We start from the raw sequence: 26,203 nt of genomic DNA on the forward strand, positions 1-26,203 counted from the left end.
GCGGGGCTCAGCGCGGGCGCCACCTGGTCACGCCAAGCTCCGGGGTCCGGGGTCCGAGCAGTGCCGGGGATGGGGCTCAGTCCCGCCCGCTGGCTGCTGCCCCCCGGGGCCTGCTCAGCAGTGGGGTCAGCCCCGCAGGGCGCAGGTGAGGGAGGCTCGTCCACCCTCGCCCCGACGGGGGGCCGGGCCGGGCAGCGAGCCCCTGACCCCCAGGTCTCCGTCAGGCCAGCACAGGTTTTATTTCTTCTTTCTTTGTTTTTTTTTTCCTTTTTGGGTCACACCCGGCAATGCACAGGGGTTACTCCTGGCTCTGCACTCAGGAATCACTCCTGGCGGTGCTCAGGGGACCCTATGGGATGCTGGGATTCGAACCCGGGTGGCCGCGTGCAAGGCAAACGCCCTCCCCGCTGTGCTGTCGCTCCGGTCCCTGGGGTTGACATTCTTAATCTGGCTTTGAAATGTCGCTGTCCGGAGGTGATTAGGCGCCCCCCTCCCCCCCGTCTCTTCTCTCCGGTACCCCGTGGGTGCCTGGTGGTGGGGGATTTCCCGTCCCACGGTGCCCTCCACACCCCGATTTTCATTCAGGTTTAGATGCTCTTGACATCTCGTGGCACCCAGCCAGGCTTTCTTGGTCACACTGGGCGATGCCAGGGTTCCTCCTGGCTCTGCGCTCGCAATCTCTCCTGGCGGTTCTGGGGACTCTATGGGATGCTGGGAATCGAACCCAGATCGGCTTCAAGATACCGCCCTTGGGGTGGGGAGACTGACCGCAAAGGCCAGAGTGGACGCTGATGTGAGGGACATTCGGGTCGGCTTCCTGGCCCCCGTGGTCCTGGGGCAGAGTCTGGACTCACCCCTGGCCGCCCCCGGGGGAGGCCTTAAAAGCACAGTAGGTCAGCAGACTCCCACGGGCTGCTTTCCCGTCAGACTCCCGGGTTCTTCTCTCGGCCTCGGCCTCTGTCCACCTACTGTAGCCCCGCCCCTGGCCTCCCTCCACCTGCTGTAGCCCCGCCCCCTGGACTCCGTCCACCTGCTGCAGCCCCGCCCCCTGGCCTCTGTGCACCTGCTGTAGCCCCGCCCCCTGGCCTCTGTGCACCTGCTGTAGCCCCGCCCCCTGGCCTCCGTCCACCTGCTGTAGCCCCGCCCCCTGGACTCCGTCCACCTGCTGTAGCCCCGCCCCCTGGCCTCTGTCCACCTGCTGTAGCCCCGCCCCCTGGCCTCTGTCCACCTGCTGTAGCCCCGCCCCCTGGCCTCTGTCCACCTACTGTAGCCCCGCCCCCTGGCCTCTGTCCACCTACTGTAGCCCCGCCCCCTGGCCGCTGTCCACCTGCTGTAGCCCCGCCCCCTGGCCTCTGTCCACCTGCTGTAGCCCCGCCCCCTGGCCTCTGTCCACCTGCCGTAGCCCCGCCCCCTTCTGTCCAGCTGTTCTGTGCTTGAGCTGCTCTGTGTTGGTCTGGGCCGGGGGCCTGGGCTGGAGGGGGGAGTTGTCCTTTGCCCCTCGTGCGGTGTCTGTCTGTCCCCGCCCGTGGGGAGGGGGCAGCCCCCACCCGAGCACTGTGAGTTAGAGTCAAGTCCCGGGCTGGGTCCGCAGTTCAGCAGGGACGCACTCGCCTTGTCGCCTGCCGCCTCCTTGTACGGCCCCCGAGCACTGCCAGGGGTGACCCATGCCTTCACCTGCCACCGTAGAAAAGCCCTGGATGGGAGTGGACAGTGGCCGGGTGTGGACTGTGGCCATTGGCTGGTTTTCGGCTTGGTCAGGGCAGCCTTATGGGGCCCCGGGGGCACGCCCCTGCCTCAGTGGACTATCGGGGTCCCGCGGGGTCTCCACGTTTCTCCCGAGGGTCCCCCCATGGATGCCCGGACCCCTGACCATGTCTCTCTCCCCCAGTCTGCTGTGGGCAGCTGCTCAAGGAGACCGTGGCCGCCCAGGACAACCTCGGCGAGGTCATCCGGACCTACTTTGAGAAGGACATGACAGGTACGGCCTGGGCCCCCCACCTGGGGCACTGTGACCCCCACCTAGGGACTCTCTGACCCCCACCTGGGACTCTCTGTGACCCCCACCTGGGGACACTCTGTGTGACCCCCACCTGGGGACTCCCTGTGACCCCCACCAGGGGACTATCTGTGACCCCCACCTGGGGACTCTCTGTGACCCCCATCAGGGAATCTGTGACCCCCACCTGGTGACTCCCTGTGACCCCCACCTGGGGACTCTGTGACCCCCACCTGGGGACTCTCTGTGACCCCCACCTGGGGACTCTCTGACCCCCACCTGGGGACTCCCTGTGACCCCCACCTGGGGACTCTCTGACCCCCACCTGGGACTCTCTGTGACCCCCACCAGGGGACTATCTGTGACCCCCACCTGGGGACTCTCTGTGACCCCCATCAGGGAATCTGTGACCCCCACCTGGTGACTCCCTGTGACCCCCACCTGGGGACTCTGTGACCCCCACCTGGGGACTCTCTGTGACCCCCACCTGGGGACTCTCTGACCCCCACCTGGGGACTCCCTGTGACCCCCACCTGGGGACTCTCTGACCCCCACCTGGGACTCTCTGTGACCCCCACCTGGGGACACTCTGTGTGACCCCCACCTGGGGACTCCCTGTGACCCCCACCAGGGGACTATATGTGACCCCCACCTGGGGACTCTCTGTGACCCCCACCAGGGAATCTGTGACCCCCACCTGGGGACTCCCTGTGACCCCCACCTGGGGACTCTGTGACCCCCACCTGGGGACTCTCTGTGACCCCCACCTGGGGACTCTGTGACCCCCACCTGGGGACTCCCTGTGACCCCCACCTGGGGACTCTCTGACCCCCACCTGGGGACTCTGTGACCCCCACCTGGGGACTCTGTGACCCCCACCTGGGGACTCCCTGTGACCCCCACCTGGGGACTCTCTGACCCCCACCTGGGGACTCTGTGACCCCCACCTGGGGACTCTGTGACCCCCACCTGGGGACTCCCTGTGACCCCCACCAGGGGACTCTGTGACCCCCACCTGGGGACTCTCTGTGACCCCCACCTGGGGACTCCCTGTGACCCCCACCAGGGGACTCTGTGACCCCCACCTGGAACACTCTCAGTGACCCCCACCAGGGACACTGGACCCCCGCCCCTTCCAGGACCCCACACTTTGCCTTTGAGGATTTTTGTTTTGACGTTGGGCCACACCCAGCAGTGCTCAGGGCTGACTCCTGACTCGGTGCTCCTGGTGGGCTCAGGGCTGGACCCGGGTGGGCAGTGAGCACAGCCGGGCCTCCCGCCGTCCTGTCTCGGGCCGCCCGAGGCCTCTGGTGTGGCCGCGCGCAGAGTTCCCGCCTGTCCCGGCCCCGAGCAGACCCTGGGCCCGGTCAGCGGCAGGAGGGCGGCCAGCGGGCGCTTCTGTCCCTGTGGGGGTGGCCGGGCCCTGGGGGGAGCGAGACCCGGCGGCTTTCTAGACCCCGTGACCTGCCTCCTGGAAAGGGGGCCCCTCACCTGCCCTCCACACCCCTCCCTGCGGTGTCCTGTTCCCCTGGGTCACGGTCAGGGGCAGCCAGCCAGTCAGGTCCCCGTCCCCGTCCCCGTCCCGTCCCCTCCCCGTCCCTGTCCCTGTCCCCATCACGTCCCCGTCCCCGTCCCCGTCCCGTCCCCGTCCCCGTCCCAGTCCCCATCCCCGTCCCCGACCCCCTCCCCGTCCCGCTGCCGCCCTGCGCCCCCAGCGCCGGCTGCACCCCAGAGCCAGCACAGAGCAGTCTGCCTGACATTGCCTGTTACAAATAGTGGCCAGTGCGATTATTATCATTATTTTTAGAAAAACCTCCATTGAAGGGAATCTGAGAGGCTGCAGGCCGGGCTGCGGCCCAGGGCCCCCCCGGGGTGTCGGGGGCCCGAGTGGCTGTGTCCTGAGCCTGTGGCGCGTGTTGCCGTCCTGCTGGGCTGTCAGGCTTGTGCGGTCTGCGGGTGTTTCGGGGACCCAGGGCCTGCGGGGAGGGGCTGCCGCCCTCTGAGAGGCCCCGAGGGCGGTTTGCCTGGAGCGGCCTTGGCTTGGCGGCTGGGGTGCTCAGGGCTGGGCGGGCGGCTGGGGTGCTCATGGCCGGGCAGGTGGCTGGGGTGCTCATGGCCGGGCGGGTGGCTGGGGTGCTCAGGGTCGGGCGGGCGGCTGAGGTGCTCATGGCTGGGGGTGCTCGTGGCCGAGCGGGCGGCTGGGGTGCTCGTGGCCGGGCGGGCGGCTGGGGTGCAGACCCCCCGGGCCCCCTGGCTGCCCCGCCTGGGCGGGGGCTCTGGAGTTTCTTAAGGCAGCGACGTGCAGCAGGGGGCCGTGGGCGGGCACGGAGGCCCCCTGCTCCGGTCGGGGGGGGGGTGCGGGGACTCAGGGCTGGGGGGGGGACCCAGACCCGCGGGGGCGGAACGTCGCCGGGCAGGTGACTCAGCTTAGCCAGTCTCGGCCTCGGGTGCCGCTCTGCCCCTTGAGGTTTGAGCCCCTCCGTGAGGGGATGGACTCCAGGGCCAGCGGGCAGTGCCAGGGCAGAGGGGCCGGGCTGGGGTCTGACCCGGGACCCTCACTTGCACCTCCTGGCCGTGTCCTCCGGGGCGCGGCCAGCAGGGGGCAGCGGTGGGTGCAGGTGCTGACAGGGTTGCACTCCCGGTGGGGGAAGGAGGGTCCTGATGCCTTCCCCGGGCCCTCACACTTGGGGGGCCCCGGGGGGCCCCTGGGCTGAGGGGGCAGGCAGGGGCGGCTTCTGCCTTGCTCACATCAGAGGTTATTTGCGGTGCCAAGAGCTCCATGGCTTGGGGCCGGAGCGACAGCACAGCGGGGAGGGCGTTTGCCCTGCACACGGCCGACCCGGGTTCGATTCCCAGCATCCCATAGGGTCCCCCAGCACCGCCAGGAGTAACCCCTGAGCATCGCCAGGTGTGACCCAAAAAGCAAAAACAAAAAAGAAAAAGAGCTACATGGCTTGTCCCCAACACGGCCCATCCCTCACAGCACTTCTGGACAGGGTGGCCACTCCTCACCCCTGCTCCCCGCCAGGCACTCCTCACCCCTGCTCCCCGCTGGACACTCCTCACCCCTGCTCCCCGCCAGGCGCTCCTCACCCCTGCTCCCCGCCAGGCACTCCTCACCCCTGCTCCCCACCAGGCGCTCCTCACCCCTGCTCCCCGCCAGGCGCTCCTCACCCCTGCTCCCCCCCAGGTGCTCCTCACCCCTGCTCCCCGCCAGGTACTCCTCACCTCTGTTCCCCGCTGGACACTCCTCACCCCTGCTCCCCCCCAGGTGCTCCTCACCCCTGCTCCCCACCAGGCACCTTCACCCCTGTTCCCCACCAGGCACTCCTCACCCCTGCTCCCTGCTGGGTGCCCCTCTCCCCTGCTCCCCGCCAGGCACTCCTCACCCCTGCTCCCTGTTGGGTGCCCCTCACCCCTGCTCCCCAAAAGGCACCCTCACCCTGCTCCCTGCCAGACACTCCTCACCCCTGCTCCCCGCCAGGCGCTTCCCACCAGGCACTCCTCACCCCTGCTCCCTGCCGGGCGCCCATGGTAGCTCTTAGGTTCCCCCGTGAGGCCCCAGGCACTGCCCGATACTGCTGCCCCAGCAGCACCTGTGCCCCCTGCGTGGGGGGAGGGGGAGGTGCCCCCGCACCAGGGGCTCAGCCGAGGGTGGAGGCAACAGTCACGACACAGACGTTGCTCCAGCCTCAGACCCACCATGTGCAGCCCCCCCTCCCTCCCGGGCCCCTCACGCCCTCGCCTCTCCCCCTCGCACCCTGCGCCCTCCTCAGCGGTCGCCTGCGGGCACTGGCCAGCTGCTGGGGTCCTGGGGGCAGCCCCCGCTCCTGGCTGCCGGCCACCGCGGCCCCTCCTGCCCGTCTCTCCGGAGCCCCTGTCAGCGGCTTCTCCCCCCATCCCCCGGCTCTCCTCCCGCCAGGCCAGTTGACCGAGCTGTCCCTGGCCCTCCCGCGGCCGCCTGCCCTCTGCTGCGGGGCCTCACGGTGCTGCCAACACCTCGTCCACACTCGGCGCCGCTCCAGAGCTCTGCCCCCGCCCACGGCTACCCGCGCCTCCTGCTCCCTGCTGGGCCCCAGGACCCAGCCTCAGCCCCTGCCCCGAGCATGGCACAGCCCAGAGGCACGGGGGCTGGCGCTGGCCTTCGTGCACCCGACACGCATTTGGTCCCTGGCACCCCACAGGGTCCCCCAAGCCCTGCCAGGAGTGAGCCCCGAGCACAGAGCCAGGAGTGAGCCCCGAGCACAGAGCCAGGAGTCAGCCCCGAGCACAGAACCAGGAGTCAGCCCTGAGCACTGCCAGGAGTGACCCTGAGCACAGAGCCAGGAGTCAGCCCTGAGCACTGCCAGGAGTGACCCTGAGCACAGAGCCAGGAGTGATTCCTGAGCACTGCCAGATGTGGCCCCTAAAATTAAAGGGACCCTGCAGCCCTGGGCAGGGACAAGCGTCCCCTCACGCCTTCCCCATGCCTATTGGCTGCCCAGCCCCCACCCAGGGCTCCTGCTCCCGGGCTCCCTGAGAGGCCCCAGGAGGAGCCCGGCCGGGGGGCTGCGGGTCTCATCAGGTCTTGGGGGGCTCCTGCAGGGGTCTGGCTGACATGGGCATGGCTCAGGAACAAAGGAAAAGCCCCCCGAAAGCGCCTCCAGGCCCAGGGAGGGGCAGCTGGGGGGTGCGGGGCCTCCCCAGCACAGAGACCACCATGGCCGGAGACAGGCGCGCCCCTCCCCCCCCAGCTCGGGTGCCTCCTGGCCTGGCCGGCCGGAGGATTCCAGAGAACGCTGGTGCTCCCCTCGGCTGGCCCTGAGCCCGCCTCTCCCAGGCAGCCCCAAACACAAACAAGCCCCTGCCACACCCAAATCGGGATGATTAGGAGCATTTTTCCAGAGCCTTCCATGAGCCCATCCCGTGGGGAGCCCGACCTAAGGGGCTCCTTTGTTTTGGGCTGGGGCTGGGGGCGCTGGATTAATATTCTCATCACTAAACGCTCACCAAAGATCCGGCGAGAGACCGACTTTTCTCTTTTGACAAAAACTTGCAAAGGGCCCCCGAGTTGAAAGACGGGGGGCGGGGGGGGGCCTGGGCGGAGGAACTTTCTGGATTGAAGCGGCCGCCCCAGCGCTGAGCCGGGCTGAGCAGCAGAGGGGCCCCCGGGGGCGGCGGGCGGGCGGCGCCTGCCTCGCTGAATAATTTACCAGTTTGATTAATAGACTCACAGGGGTATAATTAGGGAGGAAGAGACGCGGGCACAGTAACCGCTGCAGCGCTTGGGGGAGCCGAGCCTTTATTTTTGTAAAGAAACTTTCCAGGGTGCTGGCGTTTGATGGTGGGTCGGCAGCGCTCAGCGCCTCTCCGCTTTTGAAGTGGAAATAGGACAGTTTGAATCCGTCGAGTTTAATTTTTCACAAGCTTTCGGGGGCTGTGGTGCAACTCCCTTTTTATTATTGAAGGAGAAAAACCTACATTTTCTTTAATTTTCCTGTGTGTATGCGCGTGCACACCCCCCACACGTGCACACACACATGCACACCCCCCACACGCGCACACACACATGCACACACACATGCACACACACACGCACACACACGCACACACACACATGCACACACACGCACAAACACATGCACACACACACACGCACACATGCACACACACGCACGCGCACACACACATGCACACACACACACGCACACACACACGCACACACACACATGCACACACACATGCACACACACACGCACACACACGCGCACACACGCGCACACACACGCACAAACACATGCACACTCACGCACGCGCACACACACATGCACACACACACGCACACACACACATGCACACACACATGCACACACACGCACACACACACACGCACACACACACACGCACACACACACGCGCACACACACATACACACACGCACACACGCGGGCACGTGGGCCTGCGGGCTCCGGCACGCACAGTCCGAGCAGTAAGACACACTAATTGACTCTCTTACTTCATGTGTGCGTCCTGGCCCTCCCCGCACCCGGCTGCACTCGTGTCCCGTGTTGCTGGCGCGGGCTGCCGCAGGCAGGTGGACAGACGCCCGGCGTTTATGCATTTTAAAGGCTCCCTCACCTCGTGACAGTGCTTTTGAAGCGGCTCCTTTTTTCAAGTCACACTTTGGGCTTTCCCACCGGGGCCGCTACAAAGGTCTCCGTATGGAAGTCGGGCCCTGCTAGGGGCAGGTGGAGGAAGGGGGGGCCGCCCACTGTCTGCCAACAGGTTTGTGCCCCCCGCCCCCCCGCCCCCACCCAGCGCCTGGTGCTTTGATTCCATCTCAGGGCCAGGGGTGGGCCTCGGGCTGCTCGGAGCACTGCACACAGAGCACGCTCTCCCCGGGGCTTCAGTCAGCGTCCGGCCCTGACCCCAAGTGGGGTGCGGTCACGGTCCCCCAAGGCCGGGCAGCTGCGAGTCAGCGGGGAAACAGGCTGTGAGTGACCCCTGACAGCTCGAGGACCCCTGGCCCCGCCGTGTTCCTGCACGCGCAGACGTTTCTGGGAGGCCGCGGTGGAGCCGCGGGTGGGAGATGGGTAGAGGCCCCGCTGGCCGCTCAGCTGTGAAACGCGCCGTGACAGGCCGGCCGGCGGGGCGGCTCCTGCTGGCGGCTGCCCGCGAGGGGACGGGCTGCCCTTCAGCTCTGTCCGTCCGCAGGGCTGGCGGGAGGAAGTCGGCGAGCTCAGGTTGGTGAATGAATGAATGAGCCATGGCGCCTGGCTGGGAATGAATGAAGGAAGGAAGGAAGGAACCAGGAGTCCTCGAGGGTCCCCACAGGCCCGGCCGGGGACGTGCTGCTGGCCAAGGGCCTCTCTTTCCGTCGAGTTGAACGGCTCCTTCTGCTGTTTTGTCTTGGACCACACCAGGTGGTGCTCAGGGCGGACCCCTGGCTCTGTGCTCAGGGATCACTGCTGGCAGGGCTGGGGGACCATATGGACGCCAGGGATTCAGCCTGGGTTGGACATGGCAAGGCAAGAGCGCTGACCATTGTACTGCCTCTCTGGCCCCTGAATGGCACTTTCTCTCTTCCTCCCTTCCTTCCTCCCTTCCTTCCTTCCTTCCTTCCTTCCTTCCTTCTTTCCTTCCTTCCTTCCTTCCTTCCTTCCTCCCTTTCTTTCTTTCTTTCTTTCTTTCTTTCTTTCTTTCTTTCTTTCTTTCTTTCTCCCTTTCTTTCTCTCTCTCTTTCTTTCTTTCTTTCTTTCTTTCTTTCTTTCTTTCTTTCTTTCTTTCTTTCTTTCTTTCTTTCTTTCTTTCTCCCTTTCTTTCTTTCTCCCTTTCTTTCTTTCTCCCTTTCTTTCTTTCTCTCTTTCTTTCTTTCTCTCTTTCTTTCTTTCTTTCTCTCTTTCTTTCTTCCTTTCTTTCTTTCTTTCTTTCTTTCTTTCTTTCTTTCTTTCTTTCTTTCTTTCTTTCTTTCTTTCTTTCTTTCTTTCTTTCTTTCTTTCTTTCTTCCTTCCTTCCTTCCTTCCTTTTTTCCTTTCTATCTTTGGGGGGGATGGTCACACCCGGTGATGCTCAGGGTTCCTCCTGGCTCTGCACTCAGGAATGACTCCTGGTGGTGCTCGGGGGACCCTATGGGATGCTGGGATTGAGCCCGGGCCAGCTGTGTGTGAGGCAAACGCCCTCCCCGCTGTGCCAAGGCTCCAGCCCCGCTTTTGCTTTTTCTTTCCTTTTCTTTCTTCCCCTTTGCCGTGTGTGTGTGTGTGTGTGTGTGTGTGTGTGTGTGTGTGTGTGTGTGTGTGTGGAGGAGGCCTTGGGCCACACCTGGCTGTGCCCTGTGCTCAGGGGTCACTCCTGGCAGGGCTCCGGGGCACTCTCTGGCCGCTGAGTGCGGCAGGCGCCTCCCGAGCGAGGAGCAGGGGCCGGGCCGGGCCTGGCGTCTCTCCCGGCCTCAGCCCTGCCCGCAGCCCGAGATGGAGACGTGGCAGGGAGGGGGGAGCCGCGGGAGGGGGGGGCTGGAAAATATCCACTTCCGGGCGGTGCTGTCTTGCACGGCACGGCACGGCCTTGCAGTGCTCCCGAGGCTGCTGCTCTTCTTCCCTGCGCCCAAGGCCGGCCACAGGGGGCTTGCGGCACCCCAGCCTGGGAGTCCTGCGCCCTCTGGCCTACCCCGCAGGGGGATCTACCGGCTCAAGGCCTTGGCAATGTGGATGCAGTGCCCCAGCTCGCCAGCAGGTGGCAGGAAAGAACAACAAAGTGCCTGGGGCCGCCGGGCCTTGCAGGGGGCTGGGGGGCCCGGGGGTGCTGGGGTCCGCTCCCGCCCCAGGGCTGTGCCCCCTCCCCTCTGAAGCCTCCCACTGTGCCCACCGCCCGCAGCCCGCTGGCTTCCCACCCCCCACTTTGGCGGAGCTGTGCATGTGTGTAGATGTGTGTTGTGTGCAGTGGTGTGAGCCGTGCATGTGCGTGTTGCTGTGTGGCTGTGCAGGGTTGTGTGTGAGGGTGTAGCTGTGTGTGCAGGGAACGCAGGTGTGAAGCGAAGGGATGGGGGCCAGGGGTCTGGGGGGCCGTAGAGCGGGGAGGGGTCTGGGAGCCACCCTCATGCTGTTCCCCAAGTGGCCAGCAGAGGGCGGCAACTTTCCAACTCCTGAGGCCGAGCGGGCAGGGGTGAGGCGGGTCTGGCAGCGTCTGGGCGGGTTGAACTGGCCCCGCGGGCCGTCTCCCCGGCCCTCAGGGGTCCTGAACTGTGCGCAGTGAGAATTCAGTGGCAGAAAAGTGGCCTTTGTGCGGAGCCGCTGGCCAGGTCCTGCAGGGAGAGAGGCAGCCGACGGGAGACGGGGGCTTAGCGTGGGGTGGGCGGGACCCCCCGGCCGGACACGTGCCTGGGCGCCCTCAGAGCAGCCAGGCTGGCCAGGGCAGACCCCGGCCCCTGGAGACGGGAGGAGCAGCCTGGGGACCCTGGGGTGCAGCCCCCCCCCCCCCCCGTGATCAGGGTGGGCCCCAGGGCCACTTGGCTTCCTGCAGCCCCGGGCAGGAGGCGCAACAGCACGACAGCGACACGTGATGTGCGTGATAGTGACATGTGATCAGCATGGTAGTGACACGTGATCAGCATGATAGTGACACATGACCTGGCGAGATAGTGACACGTGACAAGTGTGGTAGTGACACGTGATGAGCATGATGGTGACCCGTGATCAAGGGCCCGCGCGCGCTCTGTATTGATATGTACCAGCCGGGGCCCCGGAGGCAGCACGGGGTGAGGGCATTTCCTGGACACATCCGGCCGGGTCCCATCACCGGCGCCCCGTGTGGCTCTCGTCACCGCCAGGAGTGACCCGTGAGCACAGAGCCAGGAGCAGGCCCTGAGCACAGCAGGGCATCAGCCCAAACCAAAGAGCAGATGAAGGCACTGCACCTCTGCAGGCAGGCGGCAGCGGGGGAGGGGCGCGTGGGGGGGCGGCTGCAGTCCGAGGGCGGGAGGAAGGCGGGACGGGGAGAAGCCCTGCTCACGGCCGTGACCTGCGCCCCCGCTGTCACCCTGGGCCTTCTGGAAGCTTCTAGCAGGAGTCCTGCGCCCTCTGGCCCAGCCCAAGGTTGCTGCAGGGCGGCCCACAGGGCGGTGGTGTCTGCGCAAGGCACGGGCGGCCCCAGGGACGTCCACTGCAGGACAGAGGGACAGAGAAGTTCCGGGAAGTCAGTAGTGGCGAGTGTCCCCACGCGTGAGGGCGTCTGCGCCTCGGGGCTGGTCCGGGCAGGCACCCCGGGGCCACCCCGGGCCCGGGCGATGCTGGCAGTGGTCCCCAATGGGCCACGAGCACGAGGGGGAGAGCATGAAAAGGCTTGTCCGGGCTGAGACCCCCGAGGTCTTGCACTGCAAAGCTGGCCCTGGGCCGGAGACGCGGCACAGCGGGGAGGGCGTTTGCTCGCACGTGGCCGACCCGGGTTCGACCCCCGGCATCCCATAGGGTCCCCCGGGCACCGCCAGGAGTGAGTCCTGAGTGCAGAGCCAGGAGTGACCCCTGAGCATTGCTGGGTGTGACCCCCCCAAAGAAAAACACTGGATCTGAGTCTGAGCACGGGGTGGTCCCGGGGGCCAGCCGCTGGCCCCTCCCTGGCGGCCGCGTCCACTCCGCCTGCGGTCACTCTTCTCTCTGACCCGGGCCCATTCTGGGGAGCGGGGCCACCGGAGGAGAGAGTGACGCCCCCCCTCCCTGCAGTCCCTGACAAGCTCATCATGAAGGCGCTGGGCCCCCGGCTGGACCGGCCGGACTGCGTGCAGAGGGGCTGGGTGCTGCACGGCTTCCCCCGCGACCCCGACCAGGCGCGGCTGCTCGACGACCTCGGCCACAGGCCCAACAGGTGAGCGGGCGGGCTGGGCGGGGTGAGGACAGCGCCCCCTTCTGGACGACGCTGTGCTTGCGGGACTTGGAGGCTGCCCCCAAAGGCCAGCGCTGGCCACAAGGGCCCGGCCTAATCCCAGGCCAGCCCCGCCCGAGCTGGGGTAGGACACACAGTCCCGCCCCCGCCCGCCTCCGATTCCCAGGGGTGACACACATTCCGGCTTCTCTGACCTCGGCCTCCTGCTAAAGCTCCCTCCCTCCCTCTCCCCTCCCTCCCTCCCTCCCTCCCCCCTCCCTCCCTCCCTCTCCCTCCCTCTCCCCTCCCTCCCTCCCTCCCTCCCTCCCTCCCTCCCTCCCTCTCCCCTCCCTCCCTCCCTCTCCCCTCCCTCCCTCCCTTCCCTCCCTCCCTCCTCCTCCCTCCCTCCCTCCCTCCCTCCCTCCCTCCCTCCCTCCCTCCCTCCCTCTCCTCCTCTCCCCTCCCTCTCTTTCCCCCTCTCTTCCTCTCTCTCCCTCCCTCCCTCCTTCTCTCTCCCTCCCTCCCTCTCTCCCTCTCTCCCCTCCCTCCCTCTTTTCCTCTCTCCCTCTCTCTGCCCTCCCTCTCTCTCCCCTGCCTCTCTCTCCCTCCATCCCTCCCTCCCTTCCTCCCTCTCTCCCTCTCTCCCTCTCTCCCTCTCCCTCCTCCTCCCTCCCTCTCTCTCTCTCCCCTCATCTCTCCCTCCCTTTCTCCCCCTCTCTCTCTCCCTCTCCCTCTTTCCCTCTCACTCTCTCTTTCCCTCTCTCTCTTTCTCTCCCTCCCTCTCTCTCTCCCTCTCTCTCTCTCTCCCTCTCTCTCTCTCCCTCTCTCCCTCTCCCTCTCCCTCTCCCCCTCCCCCCCCTCTGGGTGCCAGCCTTCCCGCCGGCTGCTCTGTGGCCGGGCAGACACGTCCACTTCGCCGCCCCCTTTCTCGCCTTTACACTTCTCTGCCTGATGACACTGGACGGGCCGTGCTGGGCGCCCTGCTCGGGGCCGTCTCTCTGCCAGCTCCGGCCCAGCTGCATTTTCCAGAAAGCCACAGCGAGGCTCTGCCAAAGGGCCTGCCGCCCGTTCTCACGTTCTGAAGGGCCCGTGGTGCCACCCCGCGGCCCCGCGCCCGCACCTGTGGACGGCGGCTCTGACGGATGGGACCTGGCAGGTGTGGCCAAGGTCACTTAGCAGATTAGATCAGATGCTCCGACTGCAGGACAGTCCTGGGCCCGAGCCGGCAGCTTCCCCGGGGCGGCCGGAGGCCGGCGCGAGTCTGGGCCCGTCGCGCTGGCCCCGCGGCGTGGCACGATGCGAGGTGACCGCATGGCCCCTCTGGTCACTCCAGCAGTGGGGCTCACTCTGCCCGTCCCGGGCTTCCCGGCTCCCTCCCGAAGGGGCACCGGGCGCGGGGCTCACTCTGGCTCTGCAGGGCCACGGGAGGGCCTGGGGGGGCCCGTGGGGCGCTGGGGGCCTCAGACGCCCGGCCGCGTGCAAGGCAAGCCCCCACCCACTGCACTCGCTCGGGCTCGTTCCTAGCTTTATTTTCTGTAGGGGGCGCGCCCAGCGGTGCTTGGGGCTGGGGGCCACGTGGGGTGCCGGGACCGGACCCAGCCGGCAGCACATGGTGCTCACGCCCTCCCCGCTCTGGCGGCTCTGGCCCCTGGCCAGCATTTTTTTTTTTTTTTAGTGAGTCTCATTGGCCTTTGAGTGATAAGAGCAGTGGGTGCGAGGGCAGAGGGGAGCCGGGCCGGGAGGGCCCCTGTGACGAAGGCGGCTGACCCGGTTCGATCCCCGGCATCCCACAGGGTCCCCCAGCCCCGCCAGGAGTGATTCCTGAGCGCAGAGCGTCACGGGCGGGGGAGGGGCACTTCCTGGGGCGCCCGCAGCCCGGGCCAGGCCTCTGACAGAGGCAGAGATGGCTCTGGGCTGCCAAGGTCAGGTGGGGAACCACGGGCTCCACACCAAGCTCTGCCCTGGGCGGGAGAGCGCCCCCTGGTGACCGGGGCAGGGGGAGCAAGACCTTGCGTCCACACCCCACCCCTCCGTGGGGTCAAGGTGCCACGAGGCTGCCCATCATGACTTATGCCAACGCGGGTGGGTGCGGGGCCGCCTCCATGCTCAGCCCCAGGGGCCCTCAGGGCTGGCGGGAAGCGCCCGGCTGGACGGGGGCCCGCGTTGGCCTCCCGAGCCCCGCGCTGATGAGCACTCCGGAAAGGGTGCTCCGGGCCTCTGGCCCAGGCAGGCCTGCAGGGAAACCCTTCCCCAGCCCCCGCACCTCGAGAGCAGCCCCCCGGACCCCGCCGAGGGCCGAGCCACAGTCCAGCGGGGCGGGCGTTTCCCTCTCGTGCACGCCTGGGTTTGACCCCCGACCCCCAAAAGGTCCCTGAGCCCGCTGGGCGTGACCCCCGAGTGCAGAGCCAGGAGTCAGCCCTGAGCACCGCCGGTCGGAGCCAAGAGCAAAAGCAAACAAAGCAGATTCTGTCAGCAGCCGAGTTAGTCTCTCGGACCCGAGGGTGGGGGGAGGTGGGGCGGGTCCCTGCCCCCTGGGCCCCTCGGCCCCTCGCGGTCGGTTAGACCTTTCAATGATGTACCCAGAAAGCGATTCTAACAATACCCCGTCGAGCCCCCGCGCCAGCTAAGGAAGAGCGGGCGGCGTCAGGCCTGCCGGCTGTGCGGGCCGGCCAGGAAGCGGGCGGGCGGCGGGCTGCCGTTCTCGGCGCCAGGAGGAAATCCTGGCAGAATTATGGCTGAGAAATCAACGTGGGAGTGTGACACACAAATCTATAACTCAGCCCGAAACCCTCCACAAAGAGTTCTTCTTTTTTTTTTATTATTTCCTTTTTTTTGACTTTCGGGAGTGTTCGATGAAATTAGATTAAAATAAATTTACATATATATCAATTTTATTATTAAAATATATTCGCACGAGTAAATAGAGTTGCAGGGAAGGGCAGTTTCTCTGGGTATTGGCGCCAGAAATAGACCCTCTGACTTATCAGGAGGCAAAGTTATTGTCTCTCGGTCGGATATAAATCTCTCCTCGGAGCTAACGAACGGGGAACGCTCAGGCGTGGCGTTTGCCGCGGCTCCTGCCCGGGCCGGGCACAGAGCACTAAATTGTGTTCCGCAGAGCCACAGCGACCCCCGTTTCCGGATCACTCCGGAGGCAGCCAGCCCAGTGATTGATGTGTCGGGAAGGCGGAGAGAAAGTTATTTGAGAACAAATAAAACGGGCCATAAAGTTTGTTAAAACGTAGTAATGAGGGTGAGGAAGGGCGTGCGGGCCGGCGGGCGGCAGAGACAAGGGCCGGGGGCCGCCCAGCCCTCCTCTGCCGTCTGGGAAGTAATTCATCGTGCGGCACGAGGCTGGCACACGGCTCTCATCAAAAATGAATGTTTGCCATGGGGAGGAGCACTGTCGGGGGCGGGCAGCGAGCAGGGAGCGGGCGGAGGCCAGCCCACCCGCCCAGCCTCGTCCCTCCTGCCGCTTGGTGCACTTTGGCGGCTGCAGTGTGGGTGCGCGGTTTGCGTGTCCGCGGCTGCACCGGGACGCGGAGGGCGGTGTGGGCTCGGGGTGTTGCTTTCGAGTGTGTTGATTTTATCGTCCGGCTTGTCTGGGCCCTGCCCAGCGTCGCTCAGGCTCATCCTCTGCTCAGGAATCCCTCGCCGGGCACGGGGACCCCTTGGTGCCGGGGCTGGGGCGGGGGGGCTGAGCTGGGCTGCCCTGCCGCCTGTGCCGCGCCTTCCCGTCACCGTCCGCACCCGCCCCCCAGGACACGGGCCCTCCTCACCCCCAGGGTGACAAGCCTGGCCCTTCCGCCCGCTGCCTCCTCTCCCGGGAGCCCTCCCGGCTCCGCCACATCTTGGCGCCTGGCTGATCTCGCTCTTTCAGAGTATGGCCATGACTTGGTCTGGGTTTGGGGCACACCCAGCGGTGCTCAGGGCTGACTCCCAGCTCTGTGCTTGGGGCTGACTCCCAGCTCTGTGCTCAGGGCTGACTCCTGGCTCTGTGTTCAGGGCTGACTCCCGGCTCTATGCTCGGGGCTGACTCCCGGCTCTGTGCTTGGGGCTGACTCCCGGCTCTGTGCTCAGGGCTGACTCCTGGCAGTGCTCGGGGCTAACTCCTGGTGGTACTCGGGGAACCCTATGGGGTGCTGGGATCGCACCTGGGTCAGCTGCCTGTAAATCCGGTGCCCTCCGCTGTGCACTCTTCCTGGCCCTATGGTGCCACCCCTTGATCATCCTCGTCCTGACATCCAGTCACCTCCCCCGGGCTGTCGGCCTGGCGCTATGGAGCACTGGTGGGCACGTGGCCTTTCCAGCCGGCCCTGTGCTCATGTCTCTGGGCGAGGGCCCGGGCCCGTCCCCTGGAGCCAGAGAGCAGAGGAGGGAGGGGCTCCCCTCCCCCCCTACACTGTGCCTTAGGGCTGGGGGCCCCGTCGCTGCCGGGTGAGTGCGGGGGTCCTGGGGCCCTCAGGCCGCCCTCGCGACTCTCCCTCCCGACGCCTCTCTGGGCAGAGGCCACAGGGTGGGGCTGGCCCGGGTGGGGCGAGGCAGCGGGACCTGGTGAGGGGCCAGGGACCACCTGCCCGCCCTCCTGCCGGCCGCCCCAGTCCTGCTCAGTTAAGGCGTGTGCGCCCCATCCTGGCAATACGGGGGCCCTGCGGCCTTCCGCAGTGCCCACTCGCTGACCCTGGCCCGGAGGCGGCCTCTCGCCTCAGTCTTCCCCACTGTGACATGGGCATCACCCCTGCTCTGGCAGCGACAAAGTAAACCTGGAGAGAACTGTGTCTGTGTGTGTGTATGTGTGCATGTACTGTGTGCACACGTGTGTGCGTATATGTGCATGTATGTGAGTGTGCGTGTACGTGTGTGCATGGTTGTGAGTGTGTGTATGTGTGTGTAGTGTGTGTGCATGGTTGTGAGTGTGTGTGCATGCGTGTACGTGTGTGTGCATGGTTGTGAGTGTGTGTGTATGTGAGTGCGTGTGTGCATGTGTGTGCATACATGTTTGTGTGTGCGTGTGTGCGTATGGAGTGTGTGTATGTGCAGGTGTGGGTGAGCCCTGGGGATCCCCCTGGGCTGCCTCGTGCTGACCCACCCCCCCTCCTGACCTCTCGCTCAGACCCCGCAGGTCTGTGAGGCTGAGGAGTGGACAGGCCGGGCCCCGACTCCGGGGGGCTGACCGTGATGCTGCTGTCCACTGTGACTGTCCCCTCGCTGCAGCCCTGCCGGCTTCTCTCCCCTCAGAACCCGGCGGCCCAGAGGGGCACAGGCAGCAGGGCTGGGGCTTGAACCCAGGACCTTGAGCCCGCTAGGCAGCCTGTTCCCTCGGGAGGGTGGTGGTCACTGTGATGTGGGGCGGGGGTGGGGCGCCGCTGGCTGTGGCTGCAGAGCGTCCCTGGGCCGGCTCCTGCCGGAGAGGAGAGGGCCGCGGGTGGCAGCGGGCTCCGTCCAGCTGCGTGTGCCGCCGTGTCCCGGGCCGAGCGGGAGGCGGGACGTGGAGCCCAGGGACGGAGGAACATTAAAATGCGAGAGAGGCTCCCGCCCGCCCTCACTCCTGCGTGGCCCTCCCAGGAAGCTCCCCGCCTGATCCGCCGTGGATTAGGGTTAATAAACAGCCCATTAATGGAGCCCTGAACCGGGAGATGGAGTTGGGCTCAGCCGCGGGCCGGGCGGCTGCCGCAGGTTAATAACTCCATTACGGCAGCGCCGGGAGAGCCGCCGGCCGGCCAGCCTGTTAGCCTTCCCGCACTCCTCATTAATTGAGCTAATAGAACCCGCCGACCCCGCCTGGCCGCCAGCCGGACGCGTGGGGGCGCGCGTGCACAGCCTGCAGCGCCGTGGGCGGGGCGGGCCGGCAGGACCCCCTGCCCACGGGCCGGGCCCTGGGTCTCCTTCACCACCGGGGTCCCTTGGCACCTGGGGAGACCCAGGCGTGGCTCTGGAGTGGGGCCCCCGGGGCCTGGGGCGCCCGTGTCAGTGGCCCTCGGCCGCCCCCTCGGTGCCCACACCCGGCAGCTGCCCCCACCCATCCTTCCCAGCCCTCACGGCCCGGCCGTGCCGGCCTCCTGCTCAGTGACTCGGTTTCCTGATCAGATGCTCTTTTTTTTTTTTCTTTTTGGGTCACACCCAGCGATGCACAGGGGTTACTCCTGGCTCCGCACTCAGGAATCAATCCTGGGGGTGCTCAGGGGACCCTATGGGATGCTGGGAATCGAACCCGGGTCGGCCGCGTGCAAGGCTAACGCCCTCCCCGCTGTGCTGTGGCTCCAGCCCCCGGACGCTTGGCCAGCGGCCGCCTCTCCGGGAGCCATCGTCTCCGCAGGCAACACTGCGTGTGCACACGCGTGGCGGCCCAGAGCCGGGAACGCAGCCGCTCGCCGGAGAGAGCTCGGCTGGCGCACGGCCGGTCCCGCTGTCCTGGGCCGCCGGGGACTGGAGGGCTGTGCTGGCCGGGCCGGAGGCCGGGGCTCCTTCCTCAGAGTCCACCGGCCACGGATGTGCATGGTCCTTTGGCCGGGGCCTCTGGGGGGGGCCGTCCCCGCTGCAGGCAGACCGCGGGGCAGAGCGGGGACCAAACACGCCCGCCGTGGGGAAGGTCCCGGGAGGCCGGGGTTGGGGGACAGCCAGGGGGGGGGGAGCAGCAGCCTGAAGCGGGGCGGGGGGTGGGGGGTGGGCCCTCGGGCAGGAGGCCCCGTCCCCCCCCCAGGCCGGGGGCTGCAGTGCAGGCCCCTCCCGCCCCCAGCACCCTCAGGAGTGACCAAAGACACACGAGAAGGTCAGCCCCACCACACAGGGGCACCCTTGGCCGAGGGTGGTCACTGGGCCGTCGGCGGGGGCGGGGCCTGGACTCTCGGGGTGTTCAGCTCCTGGCGCCCGCCTGGCCCCTCCGAGCATTCGGAACACGCCGATGAAAGCTGGGCAGCAAATGACCCTGAAATCCCCCCGCCTTCGCCCCCTTTCCCCGCCTCATGGCTGGGACCGTGGCTGAGAACGTTTCACCCTCCCCGGTCTGCCTGTCCCAGAAACCCGGGCGGGCGGCCTGGTGGCAGAGGCTCAGCTGCACATCCCCTGGCCTCCCGGCACCCCAGGACGGGGTCCTTAGACTGAGAGGCGCTGGCAGGGCCCCGGGGTCTCCTGAGCGTTGATGGGGTCCCTTTGATTCTCGGGCTGGCTGGCCCGGCCCCGTGAAGGCCGACTGCGTCCCCCTCACCGTCACCCGCCGCCCCGCCTGGCTCTCTCCCCTCCGCCTCGTTTCCCTCGAGGCTGTCTGGGGGGGTGGGCGCGGCCGCTGGTCAGGCGCCGAAGCAATCCCGAGGCTGGTGAGTGACAGGTGACCTTCAGCCGCCGCCGGGCGCGTGGCATTTTCGAGGCCCTGCTCGCCGCGCGGGGCCCGCGCTCAGCCCGCGCCTCCCTGGGCGAGACTCGCGGAAGCCGTGTTTGCTCTCCCTCCCCGCGGGGCCGGGGACGCGGGCGGGCGCTTCAATTTCCTGGCTCCCTCGGAGGCGTAAATCAAGCTCTGAACTGCTGAACTCGGGCGCGGGCGCGGGCCAGCCTGGCACCCGCCTCGGGGACATCACAGCCGCCCAGCAGGAGCCGCGCTCGAACCCCGCCCCGAGGAGACGCGCAGCCCGAGTCCCGGGGGCCTGGGGGGAGGCGGGAGACCGCAGGCCCAGAGACGTGCCCGCCAGACCCAGACGCCCCTCACAGAGTGGGGAGGTGCGGGCCGAGCAGGGGTGTCCTTGCACCCCCCCACCCCCGCCTCCCCCTCCCTCCCCACCCCCGCTCTTCCCAGATCCTGAGACAGTCGCTCCCTGTCGGGCTGTGCCAAGCCTGTCTTCTGAAAGCTCCCTGTGCAGGTCACCTCCTCCAGGATGCCCTCCGGGCAGGCGCCCTGGTCTCTGAGCCCGTTCGCTCCCGTGTGAGCAGGGCATGACCTTGACCGGAGGCACGGTGAGTGACTCCAGAACCCGTGTCTGCCTCAGGCTGGTGACAGCTGAGTCGGGGCTCAGGCATGGGGGTCCTGGAGGTCGCGGTGGGGGCAGGAGGGCCGGGAAGGTTGAAGGGACATCAGCAGGGCCTCCTGGGACGCGCGGCCACGCTGGGCAGCCGTGCGTGGACGGCCAGGAGGGTGGGCGTGGGCCTGAGCTGGGCTTCTCTCTGTGCTGGTGGTGACCGTGTCACCAGGATGGGGGTGGGGGTGGGACAGACAGGCCGGTGCTCACATGCTTAGCCACAGTGCTCCCTGAAGGACTAAACACGCCGGAGCTCCCCAGGGCTGCACACTTGCCACAGTGCTCCCTAGGGCTACACTCTTACCACAGTGCTCCCCAGGCCACACTCTCACCACAGTGCTCCCCAGGCTACACTCTCACCACAGTGCTCCCCGGGCTACACTCTCACCACAGTGCTCCCCGGGCTACACTCTCACCACAGTGCTCCCTGGGCTGCCTTCTGATTGCCAGGCTCGCATGGTGCTCTCTGTGCAGCCTGTCCCCCGTGGTGTCGCTGGGAGGGTTGTGCCCCTTTCTGTGGTGCGCGCCCACATCGGGCTTGGCTTGGCAGCAGTCAGAGCGAGGCAGGGCACAAGAGGGCACCGGCAACCCCAGGACCCCCAAGACCGTGCTGGTGAGGCAGGTGCGTGAGCCCTGCGCCTGACTGACCTTCTCAGAGGGTCATGCAAGCGGCAGGGGGGCGGGGAGGCAGGAGCACTGTGGGGAGCAGCCCAGGCCAGGGGCGGCCACATGGGTGCCAAGGGCTGGGCTCTCACCGCATCTGTAGTGGACAAAGCTGGTCAGAGGCTTTGCGATGGGGGTGGGCAGGGAGGACGGGAGGGAGGCAGGAGGGAGGATGGGGAGGGGAGGGAGGACGGGCTGGAGGGCGGGGGGAGGGCAGGGCGGAGGGGGGAGGACGGGAGGGAGGACAGGGAGGAGGGCGGGGGAGGGCAGGGGAGGGTGGGGGAGGGGCAGGGGAGGAGGGTGGGGGGCGGGGAGGAGGGTGGAGGAGGGTGGGGAGGTGGGCGGGGTGCAGGAGGGGCCCAGGCTTCGCCTAGTGCCTGGGCGGTGTCCCCCTGAGTGTCTGGAGTTCTAGGCCAGACCGCGTCTACACGGCCGGGCTCCAGTGCCCCTGGGGTTCGGGTGCTGACCGGGAGTCCTGGCCGGGGCGCGGAGGCTGAGCCCAGGGGCTGTCCCTGGCCGGAGCTCTGCGCGTGGAGTCCCGACTGGTGCTCCTGCAGGGGCAGGGCTGCGGATCGAGACCTTCCCGCCGCCCCTCCCCGCCCCGCCCCTCCCGCGCCCTCAGCACTGAGCTCTGGGAGTGTGGTCTCTGCGAGACGGTAATTAGCCTTGTACGACTAATGGACGCCATCGCGTCTAATTACCCTGCTGAAGGCCCAATTAGGCGACTAACAGGCGCTGCTCGGGCCAGTGAGGAGGAGAGGCCAGTGAGGCTTGGGGCCGTTAATTGAGCTGCCAGGGAGGGGGCGCTAATGGGGGCAGCCCACCTGACAGGGTGATTAATTAGCTGCCATTCCATCACCTCGAAGGAGCCGGTGGCTGCCAAGAGGAAGGCTCAGCTCCCGGAGCGGATGCGGGGCTCTCAGCCTGGGCTGTGTTGGGGACACGCTCGTGACCACCTGCAAGGAACTTTCTAGAACATTCTAGAAAGGGCTCGGTGTCCCTGATGCTCCAATGTGGCCTCCTGGGCCTGGGCCCCCTGCCCAGTTTCTCTCCTGCACCTCTCGTGTGCACGGTGGGGTCCCTGCCCTCGAGGCGCGGGTGCTCGGGGTTCCCCGGCCCGAGGCCCAGGGGCATACACCTTCCATTCCTTCCATCTCCCGCCCGCAGAGAATCCGAGGACTCTCTGAGATCTTTAGTCGAAGTCTCTTGTTTTACTGCCCCAAGTTAGGGCTCAGAGTGGCGGGGCCTGGCCCTTTAGGTCATGGGGAGGGTGTGGCTGGGCGACCCCAGTCCCCAGCCCTGCCCCAGCCCGCCCCCCCCAATCCCCCAGGTGCCCAGCGGGCAGACTTTCCTCTGGGGGTGCTCCCAGACGCTCCCCCTCTTCCTCCTTGTCTTCCTCCTGGCCTGTCCCTCGGTGCACGGACACCCAGGAGTGCTCAGGGCTCCCCAGCACTGGCCAGGCGATCCCCGTAGCCCCGGACCCTCCCTCCACCCCTCGGGGTCCTTCTTCGCTGTCGGGGGACAGCTGAGCCGCGTCTCCAGGGCTGGGCATGTCCCCCAGGAACCCTCGAACCCACTGAGCTGTCCGGCGAGGACCACGGGACCTGGGGCCACTTGAAAGCCCTCCCTCGCGCCTGACTGTCACAGCACGTTGGCCTTGGCAGGTTCCTTCTCCTGAGTGAGGGGCAGGGACCGGAACTCCTGCTGCGGGGCCCCGGACTCTGCGTTTCACACACGGGAACCCCGAGCCCCTCTCTCGGCACCTAAGTTATGGTTCATTAAGTGTTTGCACACGGCACACAAGGGAAACTGTTACCTAGAGCAGGTGCGGCTGTGTTGACGTCGGCTTCAATGCCTCTGTCCGCAGACAGATGTTTCCAGATTTTTCTATTGGAAATGATGTAGCAACAGATTTTTTTTTTTTTTAAGGAAAAATTTCCAATCAGGGAATTACTAGGCAAAGGCTGTGTCTGCACAAGGAGAAGTGTGTTACTTTTATTTTTGATAGAAAGGAATAAAAAATGGAAGGAATGCGGGTGTTCAGAGAAAACTCGACCCCCCAGAAAGAACGACTGAGAAGTGATAGTCTCGGCCTCTGATTTTGATTAAAGAAAATAATACAGAGTGGCCCGGACAAGAGGCAGAGCGACCCTGCATGGGAAACAAAGGAACAAGAGAGTTAGAGGCTGTTCTTTTTGTTCCGTTTGTTTGTTTCAGGGCCACACCTGGCAGTGCTCAGGGGTCACTCCTGGAGGGGTTCAGGGCACCTCGTGGTGCCAGGGATTGAACCTGGGTCAGCCAACCCACTGTACTGTCACTCCATCCCCGCAAAAGGTTTTTGTTTTGTTTTGTTTTGTTTTGGGGTCACACCCAGCGATGCACAGGGCTTACTCCTGGCTCTGCACTCAGGAATGACTCCTGGCGGTGCTCGGGGGACCCTATGGATTCTGGGGATCGAGCCCGGGTCAGTGCCACGCAAGGCCGAGTCCCTTCCCGCTGGACCCTTGCTCGCCCCCTGCTTGTGCTTGTTATAATCAGGGGCCAGCAGTGGCTTCCCAAGGGTGGCCCTGGGGCAACGGCATGTCCGCCCGGGAAAGTGGCTTCCGTTGGCCACTCGCCCCGTAGGAAACGACCCATCCCGAACGGCCCAACTGCTTAGCCCTGAAAGACGAGGCCTTCCAGCGTTGAGGAGAGTGGGCAGGAGCGGATGGTCTTCGCGACCCGGGAGAGTGTTCCCTATCCCGGACACGTCACGACTGGGAACTTCTAGTCAAAGCACCCCTCCCCCATCACGTCCGAGCCCAAGGCTGACGAAAGCGCCCACCAATGACGGACACAGAGACACTCTAGGTGGGAGAGAGGCAGAGGTGGCGGCGCTGCCCTTCACACCCGCGTGTGACTATACCCACAGGTGATTGTGAGTTTAAAGCTCAGGGAGGTGTGGGGGGCACTGCAGGGCCTGGGTGGAGCATGGTGCCGCCCACACGCCACATGCTCCCGGGGAGGAACAGAGACCCTGACGCCATAGCGGCACAGAGGCCTCAGACGTACAAAGCTGCTGGGCCCTGCTGGCGCGGGACCGGGCGGGATGCTCCAGGGCGCCCGAGGGGAGCTGTGAGGCTGCACCCACTGCCTGGCTGAGCTGTCATGTGGGTGGTCTCCCGGGGCGCCACGCTGGGGAAGGAACAGTGCAGACTCTCGGGCCCCACAGACCCCCGGGATCGGAGCAGAGACGCTGTGGACAGAGGACAGAGACCAGTGAGGTGACGGTGGGCGAGCCCCGCGCCATGCAGTGGACACTCCCGGGGAGAGGACTGAGTAAAGCCCCGCGCACGCACGAAGTCCCGGGGAGTGGGCCGGGTCTTGGGGAGCTCCCCCTGAAGTGCACGCGTCCTGGGTTTTCCAGCTGAGTGGGCGTGTCTAGGCAGGGTCCCGGATGGGCGTGGCCCGGGCAGAGGTATTGGTGGGTGGGCGTGGCCTGGGCATCCTGGGGGAAGTGGGCGTGGCCTGGGCGTGATCCCTGAATGGGCGTGGCCTGGGCAGGGTTCCTGGGGAAGTGGGCGTGGTTGTTTGTTTGGGGACCGAACTGGGTGGTGCTCAGGACTTACTCCTGGCACTGTGCTCAGGGGTCACTCCAGGGGGTGGCCGGGGCCAAAGCCAGTCAGCCGCCTGCAAGGCAAGCGCCTCACCCACTGTAGTGTCACTCCAGCCACAGAGCCAGGCTCTCTTTCAAGGCCCAGCAGTCACCGTGTGTTTCAGCAGTGACAATGGCTTAACATTCTTTCAGCCTCACAGTCATGACACGACAGGCCCGCCCTGGAGGAGCGGCCAGGCCTGCGCTCCCCTGCTGTTCCCAACAGGAGCCTGTGCCGCGAGTGGGCGGGCACCTGCCATGTGGGTGGGACAGCTACCATGTGGGCGGGCACTGCCATGTAGGAGGGGCATCTCACATAGGCGGGGCACCGTGTGGGCGGGGCATATTTCATATGGCCGTAACACCTTCATGTGGGCGGGGCATCTTTCGTGTGGGTGGGGCATCTAATGTGGGTGGTGCACCTGCCATGTGGGCGGGGTTATGTGTCGTGTGGGTGGGGCACCAGCCGTGTGGGCGGGGCACCTGCCATGTGGGCGGGGTTATGTGTCGTGTGGGTGGGGCACCAGCCGTGTGGGCGGGGCACCTGCCTGTGGGCGGGGTTATGTGTCGTGTGGGCGGGGCACCGTAGTATGCGTGGCTCTGCCCTTTGGGCCCGAGAGCCGCGCTGTCAGGTGGCACGGCTCTTAAAGGTAGAGGCGGTGCGTTCAGCTTGGGCCCCTCCTGTGGCCAGGTGGCTCAGCATTCTGGAATCTTCCCTCCTTGGGGAGGAAAGGTGTGCATCCAGCGCCTCGGGAAGTAGATTCAAGGGGTCCACTCCACTTGCCCCAGGACCCACCAGGTTGCCTCTGTTTCTTTCAAGAGGGGGTGGGATTTGCGTTAATGAAAACGCGAGCTCTGACGTTGGAGACCCCCGTGGGTCAGGGTGGTGGCGGGCTTCTCTCCTGGGGACGCTCATGGGCTTGTTTCACACCAGCTGCTGTAAGTAGCTCCAGGGCCCCCAGAGAGGGGGGGAGGGGAAGACTGGGCCAAGCATCCCCTTCCTTCCCCTTCCAGGACCCGCCTTCCTGTTTTGCTCGCAGGATCACTGGGCCGCCGTGTGCTGGCCGTGAGGGGTGGCCTGGCCGCTCTCTCCCCAGCCGCTCTTCACCCACCCCGCGCGAAAGGCAGCCTGTCCTCCGTCCAGCTTCCCAGCCTGCGTGTCTGCCTTGCGAGGTCTGGCCTGTAGAGCGAGGGCGGCAGCCCAGGAGCCCCCCTTTGCTTCCGAGACCCCCCCCCGCCCTGTTCTCTGTGTCTTGGGACTGGAGACTTCTCTCCCGCAGCCCACGGTAAGTCCCCAAGGCTGCTTCCAGATTGAAACATCAGTGCCCCTGGCTGCCCACACTCATGCCTGCGGTTGTCACCGTGGGTGCCCCCGGCGGCTGCCGTGGCATAATTGAGACGCGTCACACCGAACTGGATGTGGATGGGGCCGAAACGGCGTGTTTAATTCACGGCTGGCCGAGAGTGCTCGTAAAACCCGCATCGTGACCAAGAGGCTAATAAACATTTGAGAACATAAATATTTGGGGAGGAAATGGCTCTGTGAAGCGTCGGGCTGTGCAGCAGTTAGGCGAG

The 26,203-nt window shown here is 66.2% G+C and overlaps 1 protein-coding gene across 3 annotated transcripts in view; it reads left to right on the plus strand.

Annotated features, from left to right (window-relative positions):
- Positions 1-26,203, plus strand: part of AK8 (adenylate kinase 8) — a 61,922-nt gene that overhangs the window by 22,190 nt on the left and 13,529 nt on the right. For all 3 annotated transcript variants that reach the window (XM_055126623.1, XM_055126487.1, XM_055126559.1), the window contains 2 exons: positions 1,889-1,978; positions 12,187-12,328. In XM_055126623.1, the coding sequence (XP_054982598.1) occupies positions 1,889-1,978; positions 12,187-12,328 (232 nt within the window). The remainder of the gene's footprint in view (positions 1-1,888; positions 1,979-12,186; positions 12,329-26,203) is intronic.

Source organism: Sorex araneus, chromosome 1, assembly GCF_027595985.1.
Source record: "Sorex araneus isolate mSorAra2 chromosome 1, mSorAra2.pri, whole genome shotgun sequence".
NCBI lineage: Eukaryota > Metazoa > Chordata > Mammalia > Eulipotyphla > Soricidae > Sorex > Sorex araneus.